The 17,561-nt window shown below is 47.8% G+C and overlaps 2 protein-coding genes and 1 non-coding gene across 4 annotated transcripts in view; 1 reads left to right on the forward strand and 2 right to left on the reverse strand.

Annotated features, from left to right (window-relative positions):
* The first annotated feature begins 52 nt into the window (after window positions 1-52).
* On the forward strand, window positions 53-12,099 carry LOC135822755 (uncharacterized). Of its 2 annotated transcripts, XM_065335584.1 has the most exons (14): window positions 53-668; window positions 1,678-1,786; window positions 3,091-3,302; window positions 4,437-4,524; window positions 4,888-4,957; window positions 5,722-5,785; window positions 7,237-7,358; window positions 8,077-8,247; window positions 9,233-9,277; window positions 9,550-9,821; window positions 10,142-10,187; window positions 11,189-11,249; window positions 11,485-11,567; window positions 11,787-12,099. In XM_065335584.1, the coding sequence occupies exons 1-14, from the start codon at window positions 539-541 to the stop codon at window positions 12,036-12,038; spliced, it is 1,725 nt and encodes a 574-aa protein (XP_065191656.1). In that variant the 5' UTR covers window positions 53-538; the 3' UTR covers window positions 12,039-12,099. The 2 variants fall into 2 exon arrangements, with proteins under 2 accessions (XP_065191656.1, XP_065191657.1); XM_065335585.1 differs by lacking the exons at window positions 53-668; window positions 1,678-1,786; window positions 3,091-3,302 and adding an exon at window positions 3,725-3,786.
* Trnak-cuu (transfer RNA lysine (anticodon CUU)) lies at window positions 6,687-6,759 on the reverse strand. Its single transcript has one exon. It is a non-coding gene; the product is annotated as a tRNA-Lys (tRNA).
* A 240-nt stretch (window positions 12,100-12,339) lies between the features above and the next one.
* LOC135822756 (splicing factor 3A subunit 2-like) overlaps window positions 12,340-17,561 on the reverse strand; it is a 14,952-nt gene continuing 9,730 nt past the window's right edge. The window contains exons 7-8 of the mRNA XM_065335586.1: window positions 15,204-15,272; window positions 12,340-13,188 (exon numbers count right to left, since the gene is read on the reverse strand). Coding sequence (XP_065191658.1) covers window positions 13,009-13,188; window positions 15,204-15,272 — 249 coding nt within the window. The 3' untranslated portion in view covers window positions 12,340-13,008. The remainder of the gene's footprint in view (window positions 13,189-15,203; window positions 15,273-17,561) is intronic.

The raw sequence follows: 17,561 nt of genomic DNA on the forward strand, positions 1-17,561 counted from the left end.
ATTGAACAAAATAAAAAAATGACTTACAAGTACTACTACTAACGTTGTCTTTAGTTCTTGGTGTTGGTTCCCGCTCCTGACTCCTAGATCCTGAGTCTGTAGATCGTGGACGTCGTTGTAAGCTCAACCAGCTATCTGAGTCTGGTGGATGCAGGATCGCCCACGCGCACCCCGACACAAGTTTTGCAACAAACAACGTGGAGAAAGCCGGGCACCTTCCAACCATTCCTGATTCTGGCTGTGGAGCGTGGTACACCTACGTTACGAGTACGGCGAAGATCGTATTGTAAAGCAGTAAAGGCTGATTGGTTGCCAAAGAAATCATAACAACCGATTGAGTTTCTCGATCGCCGACTTGCTAACATAGTAACAGCCTTTCTACAAGTACAAGGTACCTGGTTACTAGTAGTTGTGGGTGTGATTTTTTTGCCTGTGACCTCTGTGCTGGTGACGGTTTGAAAGAGAACTTTACGACTACGAGTCGATACTACATGTACTGGCGGCTAGCTAGCCTAGTGAAGTTGTAACACTGCTGACTATGGCGGCGATCTCAATCCAGAGGAAGATACCAGCGGTGTCTGTACTGCTTGTGGCCTTGATGGTTGGCTCGGCGAGCGCCCGGAATCCTGGAATATCTCTCCGATTGTCCGAGGCGTTCTTCTCCTACTGTGAGTATACCTAGGCTGATCATCATTCTAATCTGGGTCGGATTTCTGAGTAATCGCTCGATAAACGTTGAATGTGGGATTGGCAAATCGATGGTGGTGAAGAAAGCACTTGTGCCAGTGGTTGTGAGACTTATCCACTCACCCCCACCGTTAGACGCCGCATCTGCCGCTAGGGTTTACTGGGTGTTAGCGGCCGCCGTGAGTTGCCGTCGGAAACGGACACGATAATTTACTTTACTTACTGCAACATAGCCACATAGCGGAGCATGACGAGTTCTTCACATGGTATTGTACACTAGCTGCACGATGGGTGCTATAAACTAGACGCGTGCATTCCATGGGCACGTGTGTGTGTTTGTGGGTGTGGGTGAATGTGTGTGCGCGCGCGCGCGCGCGTAGCAGGAAGGGTTTGGGAGGGGGTTTCCAGATGGGGGTCCGGGCGTGTCCCCCGCGGGGGGTGGGGTAGGGCGGGGGCAGAGCGCCCGGCACAACAGGTTATCTTCAAATTCCAAGCTCCTGTGAGGCCCAATCTGGGACTTGACATTGCTGCATTACTACAACGTGTTGTGGCTCATTCACATCTAAGAATTTTGTATTAAAAAAAAACGCAACATGAAAGAGAACTTTTACAATGACCGTAGTTGTCCAGCAACATCCATGTAAGTCATTGGTGCGGACGAAGCACTCGCGAAGTAACATAGTTTCACACCTCACTCAAGTGCATGCGTGCGGCGTGCACGTCACGTTGAGTCTTTGTACTTCTGGTGACATGCACTCAGGAGAGTTTTACTGTAGTTTTCAACGGTTTCGTCGTCTGCGCTGCTACCGCGGAGGGGGTTTCCGGGCAACATGGAAATACTGCCGGCTACGCGCCTGTTGTGTGTGTGTGTGTGGGGGGGGGGGGGGGTGTATGTGTGTGAGTGGTTGGGTGTGACTGTGTGTGTGTACACGTGTGTGTGTGTGTGCGCGTCGGTTTATTTATTCGTATATACCTGTGTGTTCTTGGCAGTGTTGAAGGACTTTGCCAGCCCTCTAGTTCAAGAGAAAATTGGCTCTGTGAAGATACCAGATCTGACATCGCATATCCCCTATATCAACACGGATATCTATCTGACAGAGTAAGCTCTAATTCTTTGTTGCCATTGCCGTTATATCTCTATGGAACGAAACAAGACTTGTCAGGAGTACTACTACTACAGTGTACTTGCTTTCGTGGAGTGTGGCTGGTGAACTGTTCGTGCTGTGATCTGCAAGCGTGGTGTGGTCTTGTCGGGTCAAATGAAAAAACCTACTACTAGAGCAAGCTCTACTACAGTACCTTTTTTCTACTTTTTGAATGGGATTTCGGTCTTTGACCACTTTGTGGTGGGTCTGATCTACTCACCTCCCACCGCTTAGGAGCTGCATCTGCGCCTTGATCCAAGAGGGTGGTGGCGTTCCTGCGGATGAGGAAAACTGGGCCTTTGGCCGAGTCTCACGCGAACCGTGATTTTTTTTCTTTTTTTCTACTTTTTTTCTACTTTTTTTCCTACTTTTTTCTACTTTTTTTCTACTTTTTTTCTACTTTTTTCTACTTTTTTCTACTACAAGGCTCTTTTACGGGCAAAACTTTAACACAATGGATTTGGGAAGTGCAATACAACGTACACTGGAGAAGAAATCAGGAAAATGCATGTGTAAAATAAAGATTTTCAAACGCGAACCAAAAAAACTACTACAGGGTGCCAAAGAACGGATTGGCTAGAATTCCACCAAGCTATACAGTACTGTGTTTTGAGGACTCTGGATAATGACATACCAGTCATTTGACCTTGGGTATCAGGACCGCCGGAAGCAGGTTTTGATTGGTCCGGTCACACCGTAGTCTTTCATACAGTTTGTGTATGATAATGGCAGGTACACACGACCTCCTCGCCAGTAAACATGAATTTGGTTGCCACAACTGACCTGCCGGACCAGATCCGATGGGCCAGGATATGCACGTACTGTATCTAGGCTATGAAGTATAGGTTTTCAATGCTTTTCATGGCGCTTGCTGCGGTACGTCATCTTGACGATTCACTGTATGTCAGTTTGGTGCCTGATCAGTCATGACTAAAGTACACTAGAGTTCACGTTGAAACCAGTACAATGTCATAGTACAGGTCTATCCTTGTTAGTACGACACCGGCTACAAGACAACCCTCATTAGTAGACAATGATCAGAATATCCCCTGATGCCTGAAACGCGTACATTCACGTCCGGATAGTAGATAATACTCGTCAATATAACGAACAAACAATTATTCGAAACTCCTGGGATTATCTACTAACGAAGATAGACCTAGAGTGCATGCTGGTCCAGGCTGTGTAATTCACTGACAACGTCAATATGCTCACGCAGCTTTCTTCTCTGTACGTTTGCTGACTGTCCTCTGCGCAGCCTGACGTTGGACCCGAACACGTATCGCCTGCATCCCTCCTCCTACCTCATCCCCAACACGAACTTGACAGGCCTGGAGGCGTACGTCGGTGTCTACATCAACGGCAACGGCCACTGGAAGACGCGCACGCGCTGGTGGCCACACATCTCCGAGTCCGGCAGTGTTCACTACAACACTAACCCGATGTGGGTCAGGGTCGCTGTTTCCATGCGTGAGTTACTAACCCGATGTGGGTCAGGGTCGCTGTTTCCATGCGTGAGTTACTAACCCGATGTGGGTCAGGGTCGCTGTTTCCATGCGTGAGTTACTAACCCGATGTGGGTCAGGGTCGCTGTTTCCATGCGTGAGTTACTAACCCGATGTGGGTCAGGGTCGCTGTTTCCATGCGTGAGTTACTAACCCGATGTGGGTCAGGGTCGCTGTTTCCATGCGTGAGTTACTAACCCGATGTGGGTCAGGGTCGCTGTTTCCATGCGTGAGTTACTAACCCGATGTGGGTCAGGGTCGCTGTTTCCATGCGTGAGTTACTAACCCGATGTGGATCAGGGTCGCTGTTTCCATGCGTGAGTTACTAACCCGATGTGGGTCAGGGTCGCTGTTTCCATGCGTGAGTTACTAACCCGATGTGGGTCAGGGTCGCTGTTTCCATGCGTGAGTTACTAACCCGATGTGGGTCAGGGTCGCTGTTTCCATGCGTGAGTTGCTTAGCCAAGAGTGCACAACAAACTAACAAATACAATTGCATCTCTGGCGTTTCATCACCGATTCTCAAAAATGAGGGCTCCACGGTTTGAGGAGAACCCTGGTTATCATGTCGAAATTGCCCGAAGTCCCTCGGAGGTTCGACGTAGTGAGTATCGAAGTTGAAGACAAAAGACAAAATATGGTGCGATCGAAATTTGAAATTTTTGTGATGCACTTGTGCAGAGTTTATCCATGATCCTACGTCCTACCAAGAGTACGTAACTCCCAAGAGTGTGCAACTCCAGCTATGGAGGCTGCGGCGGCAGAACTTCACATACACATTATTTGCACCCCCTGCTGCATGATAGATACAGGGTTGTACGCAAACCTGCTTTGGTTTCAACTCTCCTGTGGTCACTTTGCACTGTTTGCCAGTGTAGCCTATTGAACCATGTCACGCGATGTGAAGTTCTGCCATCGCAGCACTGCGTAGAGGTTGTGCAGGTAGTTGTACACTATCGGGGTTATGTACTCTTGATAACGCTATGAGCCAAGCTAGGGCGTGCAGATGTTGCAGTGCCAGCTTGGTTTGCCTTGATCGTATCATCTATCCATCGCATCAAAACACATCTCTGCTGTTTCTTTCTCGCTTGCTATTTAGACCCGGGCAGCAACGGGATCTGGAACTTCACTCTGTTGGAGGCTGGTGCAGAGAGCAACCTGGAGATCAAGTTTACTGGAGATGGGATGTGAGTATGGTATGCATATAACCTTGCTGATCAGATAGCACCATGCCATCCTGCTCGTCTGGGAATGCAACACTGCTGTTGCCTGTGAACGTATCGTACTTCCCGAGTCACATGATAAGCCACACTTTTTAAACACAAGAGGTACAACTAGAAGGTCGATGCGGCTTATATTACCCCTACAGTACAATGGTCAAACTAGCAGTGATAAACAGGGTAGATGTGTCTGTATTTTGTGCCGAAAAAATCTGGGTGCGGCTTATATACTTAGGAAAACACGGTCACCTGATAAGCCCAGCAGATCATGTTCAGTTCAGTGCTGGCTGGAACGCTCTGTTCTGCATTGTGTGTTGGTGCTGGGCGCAGGAGTGGAATCGACGTCGGTGCATTGCGCAAGGACATCAACAAGGATGCCAGTGAGGCGGCGTCGGGAGAGGTGAGTAGTGCGTTAGTGCCGGTATGATACTGGACAGTGTGCCATCAGCCTACCTTCTGCCTAGCCTGGCAGGGTGTGTTATCAGCCCACGGGTCGATACCTCTCTAGTCCAGATGGGACCGTGTGCATGTAGCCCACATGTCGATATCATAGCTTGCTACATGTACTGGAAAGTACCATGAGAGCCCCCCCCCCCCCCCCGCACTGTTTAGCACCCCACCTTGATTTACACAGTTGGGGAGATGTACCCCGGGCCACAGGCCTTTCTCATGGCTTGACACGGAAAGTACCACGAGAACGCTCCGCTCGGTCTCGCGAGCGCGCCCCGCCTTGATTTACAGCTGGGGGACTGAAAAATCGATGTTAGAACCGGAGTGCACTAGTCACTAGTGTCACACCGAAGGCCCTATACCAGCTCACTGCCACTCGACTGAGTGAAGTGAGTACAGGATTACTGCATGATGTACATGTACATGTAGAATGCACGTACAGTGTAGCATGTACATGCCGCCGTAAGGCCTACAGAGAGGACTTGCTGATCTGCCCCACCTGCAATCCCGGACCACAATGGAGGTCCAGGCCCTCCCAGAGTTCTCCCAATATCAGTCACACCACTACTCCGAAATGTGCTCTCGGCCAACCTATACGACTTGCATACACGCCACCACCACCGCGAGGATAATTCAGTGTGAGTGATAGCTTACGTACTGTTTGTCGCTAGTTTCTCTTCCCATTCCCTTTGTTTTCTCTACTTTGTTTTACAGTTGACTTCTCTGATCAGTACGTTCCTGAGTGATCTGACTCCCATGCTGAAAAAGTACCTTCCATGTAAGTATCACTATTAAAATAGAGGATACACAATACACAGCACATACTCGTAGTACGTTTGCCACTCAATGTTCTTCTATATGATAGGGTTTCTGTACACAAAGTTACCTAACCCATAAATGGGTATTTTCCTGCTCAGCTAGCTCCCATATAAGGCGGATTTGACGTCATTTCGTATCCTCACTAGCAGCCGTCACTTTCACACTCCAGGTCAGAGTGGACGCGTGCTAGACTTGCACCGAGATCCATATGCCGTGTTCATATGCCAGAGATGTAGTCCAAAATAAATAAAATTATTGGTGCTAATGGCGGATACTCCGCCCGAAACATTACGGTATGCCTACTTGCAAGCGCCCACCCAGTTTAAAATTGTGCGCGTACACCATAGTTTTGATTGAGTAAGTTGTCTCCAGAAAGCCGGAAACAGGGATAGGATATCAGTACAATCAAGAGTACATAAACCAGAGTGTGCAACTGTGCATATCAGATCTGAAACAGCGCAGTTCGTGCACTACGTCACCCTGATGAGATCAGCCAAGCCGCGACTTCCGTACAGCTCAAATTTTCATGTTTCATAGCCCGGAAATCAGCCAAGTTTGCTTGATTTTAGACGTCCTGTTTCAGGATTTCGGTGTTTTGTGTGACTGTGTACATCCACCGACAAGTAAAGTCACCAGGCTATCCGTCTCAAAAAACCGAAATCAGGACAAACTCAGTGAACTGCACCACCGCGACTGGTTACGCAACTTTTCACCGTACCTGTGGCTTACCATGCCGTCAGAAATGACGTAGTGCACGAATTACGCTCCCACAGGAACCATCCCGAGTTGCACACTCTGGTTTATGTACTCTTGGTACAATGCTCTGGTAATTGCCAGGGAGAAAAAAGAGAAAAAGAAAGCGCCCAACGTGGGGCTCGAACCCACGACCCTGAGATTAAGAGTCTCATGCTCTACCGACTGAGCTAGCCGGGCTGCATGTTCAGGCTAACAGGAGTGGACGGAGTAGAAAGTTGAACAGTGGCAGCGTTGACAAATTCTCCTTCTCCGTGACATAATATGTACAGTCAGACCTCGCTTATCCGGTCCTCGTTTATCCGGATCCCTCGCCATCCGGAAGAAAATACAAGTAGTTGGTTACAAATGTACAGCATATACCGTGCTTACATACAGTATGTGTGTTCGATTATCCGGTTCCCTCGCCTATCCGGATATTTTTTGTGGAAAACGGATCATTGTGCGGTTATGCGAGGTCTGACTGTATGTGATCTTTGTATACAACTGGAAGTGCGTATTATACTGCGGTAGTACCCGTTAATGCATAAGGCATTTCCCTACTTGTTTGATTGTCTATGGTTAACTTTTCTACTTGAAGTACCTTGTACTTCACATGCTGTCATTGACATCCCTGGTTTGTTGTGTTGGCGATGGCTATGGTGATTGTGTTGATAGACATCTCCTACAAGAACTGCACGCGATTCGGCATTCCCGGCTGCCAAGACTTTGCGCTCAACCTGTCGCTGTCCAGCCCCGGAATCTGGAAGCAGTACTGCTCGGCAGAAGTGCAGCTAAATGTAAGAAAGTGCATGCACATCTACCGTATTTTACAGAGTATAAGCCACGCTGGAGTATAAGCCACGCTGGAGTATAACCCGTACTGGAGTATTAGCCACACTGGAGTATATGCCGCACTGGAGTATAAGCCGCACTGGAGTATATGCAGCACTGGAGTATATGCCGCACTGGAGTATACCAGCCGCAACCAGGTTCTTTGTCCCGACATACAGACATCTTCCCTGTATATCCCTGCATTTATTTGACCATCGTAGTAGAAGCCTCACTGACTGTTTTTTCGGGTGAATCACGATTGCGGCTTTTACTCCCGAAAATCGGTAACTACTGTGCACAGTACATGTTGTACTAAGTTAAGTAGCCGTCGTATGCACGTGCACGAGAATCGTAACACCAACATCACGTGAACCGTAGCACTTCTTACGTAATGTTTTTTCTGTGGCACGAGTTTTCCGTGCTGCTCCTCACAAGCATGCATCATCCTTCCCGGTGGAATCGGTCTGACTAACTAATGATGGTGTGCATACTTACTAGGTTACACTGCATTTCTGTACCATACGAGTGTACGTAGATATCCAGCTTTTAGTAGAAACCCAAAGTTTGGACGCCATTCCAGTCACGCCAATCAGGTTTTAGGATTCTACGAGATTATTATAGCTGCAACTCTGTCAACCGTATGAATGTTATATAGCTGGTGTAATGCTCTTGTTGTGTCCGCAGGGATACTTGCTGTACAAAGGCCATGCGTTCCTGCCGACGCCAGCCCAGCCGTTCCCAGTGCAGCAAGGCTGTGGTCCGCATGACATCTCTCTCTTCCTCTCCGGCGGGACATTCAGCTCTCTTGTAGCTGCCATCCTAGCGAGCGGACTGGTGCACGGAAACTTCCCAACGGTGAGTAGGTGCTGACGTGCTGGGAAAGTGTTTGACTTTGTCTTACTGTACATGTAGCACAGCTGTGCTCACTGAAATCCGTCCCGAAGTGCAAACCTGACACCCTGGCCTGGACCAGCTGTTCCGATTACATCACTGTACTTGTACATGTGTACGTCCAGACGCATCCGTACCACTTCCAGGGCCAAGTCAAGGGCCGTGCAGGTTGAGGACACCAGCTATGCACTCTGGGTTGGATTTCACCAAGCACAACTGTAATTCCGGTGGCAAGCTACACAGTCACATTGTACTGACTTCCAATGTCCTTTGTACACAGTAAAACCTGTAGCTAACCACCACCCTTGGGGCCAGAGAAAGCGGTCTTTAGTGGCAGGTGGTCCTTAGTTAGAGGTTTGCACCGCACAGCTATAATATGAATGTGGGACCGTCCGTGCCTGGCTCCGTGCCTGGCTCCGTGCCTGGCGAAGTGGTCTGTACAGTACTGTCTGTCGGGCGCCGAAGAACGACCAGGCTAGAATTTTTACCAAGCACAGCATACCAATGTATACACGGTGACTAAACTGCCCATAGGCTGTAATACATGGAAATAAGAACGGTCTAGGCTAGGAGGCTGACCCCCCAGTTCGTCGGCGACCGACAGCACTGTAGTACCAGACTGGCCGCTAGTCACGGTGGTCTTTACTTACAGGTTTTACTGTAGTACCAGACTGGCCGCTAGTCACGGTGGTCTTTACTTACAGGTTTTACTGTAATTCAGAATAGCTTGTTTGGTGACTAGGGTAGCCTATTCCCCATGAACAGTTATTTAAAAGCCTTCTTCCATTGTGTGCTGTTGTGTTTTGAAATTCTTCATTCTTTGCCTGTGGTTACTGCTGCTTCATGTTGTTGTTGTTGTTGTTGTTGTTGCTGCTGCTGCTATTGTTGTTGGTGGTGATGGTGGTGGTGTTGCTGCTGCTGTTGTCATTGTTGGTATCATCTTGTGCAGAATAAATTTGCAGACGACGCCTACTATGATCAATACGTCCCACAGGTGAGTCACCATGTTGCTGCGTTTGAGTATATTTGATACTGTGTGTGTGAGTGAGTGTGTGTGTGTGTGTGAGTGTGTGTGTGAGTGTGTGAGTGTGTGTGTGTGTGTGTGTGTGTGTGTGTGTGTGTGTGTGTGTGTGTGTGCGTCTGTGTGTGTCAATGTGCATGCGCATGAATACCCGGAAGTGCACATGATACGCATGACGTTTGAGACGAGTGCCGTCGAACTTCTGTCCTGGTTTGCTTCTTGCGTTTGCTCCTGTATTCCACTAGCTGAAGAAATTTGGCCACTTACCAATCTATGCCAACTTGTCCCTGCTCAACAGTAGCATGGTGATCACGGCTAACGAGATGAGGGTACAGTTCGGAGCATCGTTCAACGTCCTCATTGACACCACCCCGTCGCAGCTGCTGCCGGAGAAGAAGTTCGAGGAGGCATTTGACATGGTGATAACGTGCACAGTGGGCATGACGGCATGGCTGACCAACATCTCCACTCCGGATGGCATGATGGCGTTGCTGTCACTCAACTTCTCCACAGCAAGGTAGGTGGTCTAGACTGGCTTCATACAAGGCTCGTAAGTTTGGGCAAGTTGAAACGGGAAAGGTCTGAAGGAAAAATTGACGTCCGCCGGCAGATTCTTGCACACATTCACAGTATGCGTCATTGGTGAAAGCAACGGTGGGAGTGACAAGGCGCTGAGCTTGGTGTTTTTTTTTGTGCCATTTCTTGCAATCATTGGATACAATAAGCTAGAATAGGGCAGGAACGCCGACATTCAGCAAGGTGTTGTACTGTGTATATATTTCTGTGCACTCAATCGTTTCTGTGTATGTATGTATGTGTGTATTGTGCACTGTACAGGGTCGATGGCGTGGAGCTACACAATTCCACTGTCGGCGATGTCGATGTAAGTGATAACAACGGTCAGCAAAAACCTATTCATAGGTTTTGTTATTCGCTGCCAAGAGTACATAACCAAGAGTGTGCAACTCCTATCTCGAGCTCCGATGGGTTCACCCACGGCGGAATTTCTTTTCTTCGGCGTTCTTTGGCAGAAGTATGATCAAGTGCGTATGCTTTCCAGCACTTGCCTTGTAGATACGGTATGAGTTCATCAGGTTCAGGACATAATTATGTCCTCGTTGTTCTGCTTCCGCTGCCCTAACTGTACATGTACAAATTATTTGTACATGTACAGTTGTGCTCGGTGAAATCCAACCCAGAGTGCATATCTGGTGTCCTCAACCTGCACGGCCCTTGACTTGGCCCTGGAAGTGGTACGGATGCGTCTGGACGGGCGCATGTACAAGTACAGTGATGTAATCGGAACAGCTGGTCCAGGCCAGGGTGTCAGTTTCGCACTTTGGGTCGGATTTCAGTGAGCGCAACTGTACTTTGATCTCTGGCTACGCATGATGGCATCAGTGAGTCGAAGGGCGGCGAAAGACTGATGTCACAAAAAAATCCGCCGTGGGCTGGGGAATCGTCGAGTTGCTCACTCTTAGTTATGTACTCTTGATGCCGCCATCCTCCAAACCTACTTGCAGTGGAAGGAAGTTGATTTTGCCAGGTGCGTCTTTAGTAGAATCTTTACCACCGTTACTTTATCCAAACCTTCTCTATCGATCAGATCATGGAGACTGGGCATTTACTTTTCTTATAATTATTGACATTGTTTCTCTTCTTTCTGATCCTAGAGGGTGGTGGCGTTCCCACGACGGATGCGGAAAACTGGGCTTCCAGCCGAGTCTCACGCGAACCGTGAAATTTATTTTTAAATTTATTTCTGGGCATGGAATTCATGTCTGGACATGTATCCTCACTGGTCTGTGTAGTCACCTGTGTGTGTGTGTGTGTGTGTGTGCGTGTATGTGTGTGCATATCGCTGTCTGTCACTTTACTGCAAAGATGGGGAAAGTGCATGCATTGATGCAACAGTTGATGAGCTCCGCATTCAGCAACGCTGATGGTAAGAGAATTGCTACATTATCCCTTTGTCCACAGAGAGAACAATGTGTTTGTTTACAGTACAGGTGCATGCATTACAGAGTCCTGGTGTCCAAGACTTGTGTGCATGATTGTATTGGTTGTGAGTGAGTTTCGTGTGTGTGTGTGTGTGTGTGTGTGTGTGTGTGTGTATGTGTGTGTGTGTGTGTGTGTGTGTATGTGTGTGTGTGTGTGTGTGTTTATGTGTTGAATTTTAGAATTCATGGCCAAGGGTATCCTGATCATACCCAATCACCTCAAGAACGTATCGCTGCGCCACCCAACATTGGTGATTGGGGAGGTGAGTTGCCTTGGCTACAGATGGGGGTTGGTAGCCATGAATGAATTTATCTTGTGTTGACGTCCGCCTGACCTGCTTATTGCATGGGAATCTATCCAGGAACCCCTTCTTGTGACGAGCAGCACTATGTATTCGAATGCATTCATACTACACGCATGCGTGCGTGCCTGCTTTCTTCTCACTGCGCGCGTTTTCGTTCTCGTTGTCCTCTGCTGCCAGGGCTACCTGGAGTTGGCCATGGATGTGGGTGTGTACAACAACACAGCATTGCCAAAATCCGCACACGGCCAACAGCTCAGCGAGGATCAGCTACTGGCAATGGAGAAAGCAGTGTCTCGCATCGACCCGGACAAAGTGCCGCGCACAGCGCCCGGCGCCCTGGAGGCGGTGATCGACGGCCTGCTGGAAATGGGCGTTCTCATCGGAAACCGAGCCAAAGAGTCGCTACTGATGTTCGCACAGGGACCTTGATCGTGCACGTACCGTCATTCTCCATGGGTAGCGCGTCTATTGACCACAGTTAGGTAGAGAGTTTTAAGAAAGGTTGAACAGAGGCTGTGTCTGTTGTGGACTTCGAGTACCAACTCTCGAACAATGCACATAGAGGCCAACGGATGCTGCAATCTTTATTTTATTATTAATTTTTTTGTTTTGCTGCGTTGAGCAGAGTTAGCATGTTGGCATTTCTAGCATGGTAAACACAATTTCCAATGACAGGTGTCCAGTGCTACATCCCAGCACCAAAACTCTCTGCTGTATCAATGGGCTTACATGTATTTTTGTTTTGCTAAGTTCTACTTGTACATAGCGCCAACGTGTATAGAAATTGGCACACACTTTGAACGAATCAGTGTACATACTTCGCCTTTTAGACAGTCTTCTAATTTCCCTTTTCATCGTTTCCCCTGATTTTGATTGGCATTTTAGTCCGATATGACCATTTTGAGAAACTCACGTGCTGCACTGAGCGGCTTAGGGTATACACCATTCTTGGCACTACAGATTATCCGTGTTTGACAGTTGTGGAACAAGTCTTCATTGGACACAATAATAATAATAATTAAAAAAACAACAACAGCAAGAACAATGGTCACAACATGAAAGAGCGAGCGAGAGAGAGAGCGAGAGCGAGAGAGAGAGAGAGAGAGAGAGAGAGAGAGAGAGAGAGAGAGAGAGAGAGAGAGAGAGAGAGAGAGAGAGAGAGAGGAGCATATGTTCGAACAGGATCACCACCAGGAGAGAGAGAGAGAGAGAGAGAGAGAGAGAGAGAGCCTCCACGGAGGTAGGGTGGGAGGGCTAGACGGCAGGCAGCTGCGGACCAAACAGCTTGGCGCAGTGCACGCAGAGCACAGCACAGCAGAGCACAGCACAGCAGAGCACAGCACACGCTGAACCATCAAGAGGCCAGCAACAGCAACGGCAACGGTGACAGCTTTACAGTTTACGCGCGGAGTTGCTGCTGCTGCTGCTGTGGCGGGAGTCGCTGCTGCTGCTGTCGTTGCTGCTGCTGCTGCTGCTGCATAGGTGGTGGGGGTACTAGTAGTGACGGAGGAGGACCACCAGCACCAGCACCGTGCTGTACGGACTGTGCTGGCATCTTGAAGTGGCATTGTAGGAAAAACTAAACATACAGGTACACAACACACAGCAGAGGCAACAACAACAACAAAATTGCATGAACATACAGCAGAGGCAACAACAACAACAAAATTGCATGAACACACAGCAGAGGCAACAACAACAAAATTGCATGAACACACAGCAGAGGCAACAACAACAACAAAATTGCATGAACACACAGCAGAGGCAACAACAACAACAAAATTGCATGAACACACAGCAGAGGCAACATCAACAACAAAATTGCATGAACACACAGCAGAGGCAACAACAACAACAAAATTGCATGAACACACAGCAGAGGCAACAACAACAGCAAAATTGCATGAACACACAGCAGAGGCAACAACAACAACAAAATTGCATGAACACACAGCAGAGGCAACAACAACAACAAAATTGCATGAACACACGGCAGAGGCAACAACAACAAAATTGCATGAACACACAGCAACAACAACAACAAAATTGCATGAACACACAGCAGAGGCAACAACAACAACAAAATTGCATGAACACACAGCAGAGGCAACAACAACAACAAAATTGCATGAACGCACAGCAGAGGCAACAACAACAACAAAATTGCATGAACACACAGCAGAGGCAACAACAACAACAAAATTGCATGAACACACAGCAGAGGCAACAGCAACAACAAAATTGCATGAACACACAGCAGAGACAACAACAACAGCAAAATTGCATGAACACACAGCAGAGGCAACAACAGCAAAATTGAATGAACACACAGCAGAGACAACAACAACAGCAAAATTGCATGAACACACGGCAGAGGCAACAACAACAGCAAAATTGCATGAACACACGGCAGAGGCAACAACAACAGCAAAATTGCATGAACACACGGCAGAGGCAACAACAACAGCAAAATTGCATGAACACACAGCAGAGGCAACAACAACAACAAAATTGCATGAACGCACAGCAGAGGCAACAACAACAACAAAATTGCATGAACACACAGCAGAGGCAACAACAACAACAAAATTGCATGAACACACAGCAGAGGCAACAACAACAGCAAAATTGCATGAACACACAGCAGAGGCAACAACAGCAAAATTGAATGAACACACAGCAGAGACAACAACAACAGCAAAATTGCATGAACACACGGCAGAGGCAACAACAACAGCAAAATTGCATGAACACACGGCAGAGGCAACAACAACAGCAAAATTGCATGAACACACGGCAGAGGCAACAACAACAGCAAAATTGCATGAACACACGGCAGAGGCAACAACAACAGCAAAATTGCATGAACACACAGCAGAGGCAACAACAACAACACAATTGCATGAACGCACAGCAGAGGCAACAACAACAAAATTGCATGAACACACAGCAGAGGCAACAACAACAACAAAATTGCATGAACACACAGCAGAGGCAACAACAACAACAAAATTGCATGAACACACAGCAGAGGCAACAACAACAGCAAAATTGCATGAACACACAGCAGAGGCAACAACAGCAAAATTGAATGAACACACAGCAGAGACAACAACAACAGCAAAATTGCATGAACACACGGCAGAGGCAACAACAACAGCAAAATTGCATGAACACACGGCAGAGGCAACAACAACAGCAAAATTGCATGAACACACGGCAGAGGCAACAACAACAGCAAAATTGCATGAACACACGGCAGAGGCAACAACAACAGCAAAATTGCATGAACACACGGCAGAGGCAACAACAAGAAGCGGAATTTCACGAACACACCTGGAAACGACGGAACATGTTGGAAGACCGTGCCAAATATTGCGGAAAACTGTGTGTCTAGCATCAATGTGCACTGTCAACGACCACGTCATCAACATTATCTTGACAATCATCAGTAATAGATAACCATGGCATCATCAACAGATCATCATGACATCGACACTAGGTACCCATGATGTCATCAACAGGTCGTCACTGCATCATCAATAAGAGATAGCCATGTCTTCAAGAGATCACTACAACAGAGCACTCACTCACCTGTTTTGTTTCTCTATTCCATTCGGTCCAGAATTTGCTCTCTGACTTATCAATCTCGCGACTCGGCACCTGATGCAGAATGCAAAATAATAGAAGAATATCAGATGTAGAGAGATAAGATTGTTTTGTCTCATACGCCATAGCAACAAAGGAACATGACTGTGTCATCAAGAAGAGAATACCATCACCAAAAGCCCAGAGAACCAAACATTGAGCCGATGAGATACCGGTAGACTAGTTAGGGTCCCTAGTGACATCACACACACACACACACACACACACACACACACACACACACACACACACACACACACACACACACACACACACACACACACACACACACACACACACACACTTGTACTTGCTCACTGCCAAAACTGGTCACGTGGGTCTCCCCGGGAGAGGGGAGAGAGACTCAAAAGGAATCTTGGAAAGATGACTCAATTGGCCATTGAACCACCCAACGGCCGACACCCCCTGAAATCCCCAAACTAGGGTGGACTTGAAATGATCCCACTTATGGGCTCACCACACCTCAGTAAGTGGGTGAGGACAAGGTGCAGAAAAAGGATTCACGGCATCAGGGTATCCGTCCCGGGATCCAACTGCAGGTACCCCTGCCCCCAGTGAAGGTAATACTTGGTACTAGTGTGGGTGGCTAAATCAGAGTGGATCTGATAAAAGCTTCTCTAGCACCATTGATTACACAAGAGTTTATCTAGCCAGAAGTAGTCCATGGTTAACAGGTACTTCGAAGTATGTATACTTCAAATAGAAAGTATACGAACCCTGAAACCAACAAAGGTGGTAGGTACAACAATACACCTTCAAGCAGCCGAGCCCGTTGGCAACAGGCCCAACACTATCTGGCATAAGTGTACCCACCAACCGAACTAGCTGGCACACACACACACACACACACACACACACACACACACACACACACACACACACACACACACTAGTACTTGTTGCTCACTGCCAAAACTGGTCACGTGGGTCTCCCCGGGAGAGGGGAGAGAGACTCAAAAGGAATCTTGGAAAGATGACTCAATTGGCACCACCCAACGACCGACACCCCCTGAAATCCCCAAAACTCTCGGTGGACTTGAAAATGATTCCACTTATGGGCTTACCACACCTCAGTAAGTGGGCGAGGATAAGGTGCAGAAAAAAGGATTGACGGCATCAAGGTATCCGTCCAGGGATCCAACTGCAGCTACCCCTGCCCCCAGTGAGGGTAATACTTGCTACTAGTGTGGGTGGCTAAATCAGAGTGGATCTAATATAAGCTTCACTAGCACCATTGATTACACAAGAGTTAATCTAGCCAGAAGCAGTCCATGGTAAACAGGTATGTATACTTCAAATAGAAAGTATATGAACCCTGGAACCAACAAAGGTGGCAGGTACAACATTACACCTTCAAGTAGCCGAGCCCGTTGGCAACAGACCCAACACAATCAAACACAAGTGTACCCACCAACCAAACTAGCTGGCACACACACACACACACACACACACACACACACACACACACACACACACACGTGCTTAGGTTCCTTGATGCTGCAGTGTACTCGCAAGTAGAGTCGCAACAACATAAACCTTGGTGTTTATTGCTCGGGGTTACTTGACTCAGGAGACCAAGAATTGAAGAAAGAAAGAGAGAAGGAAGGAGGGAGAGAGAGAGTGTGCGCGCGTATGTGTGCGTGCGTGTGTATGTATGCGCGCACGTGTATGCCGTTCACCTAGTTCAGTTGATGGGTACACTTGTGCCAGATAGTGTCGGGTCTGTTTGCAACAGGTTCAGCTGCTTGAAGGCTAAATCAACTCTTGGGTAATGAATGGTTCTAGTGAAGTGTATATCAGATCCACTCTGATTAAATTTTAGCCACCCACACTAGTACCAGCAAGTATTACCTTCACTGGGGGCAGGGCTAAATGCAGTTGGATCCCAGGACGGATATCTTGATGCCGTCAATCCTTTCTCTGCACCTTGTCCTTATCCACTTACTGAGGTGTGGTGAGCCCATAAATGCAAACATTTCCAGCATGGCCAGACACCGCGGCTTGGCACTCATCAAGTACCGTGTTTCCTCAAATAGAAGTCATACCTTTTACACTCAAATTCAAGGGTAAAAAACTTCAACTTCAAAAGGGGGTGGGAATTATTAAGAATGCTAGGCCAGCAATAATCGTTCACAATATTGGTTGACACCATGTCATCCATGAATTGAGAATTATAATAATAGTGCCGGCTTCGCTACCCGGTGCCGTGAATCAATATTTCAGATGCTCAGATCGACTCCCCTGCAATCAGTAGTTGGGGGCGTCAATGTTTAGCCCTCAGTC

The sequence above is a fragment of the Sycon ciliatum genome, chromosome 8 (assembly GCF_964019385.1).
Source record: "Sycon ciliatum chromosome 8, ocSycCili1.1, whole genome shotgun sequence".
NCBI lineage: Eukaryota > Metazoa > Porifera > Calcarea > Leucosolenida > Sycettidae > Sycon > Sycon ciliatum.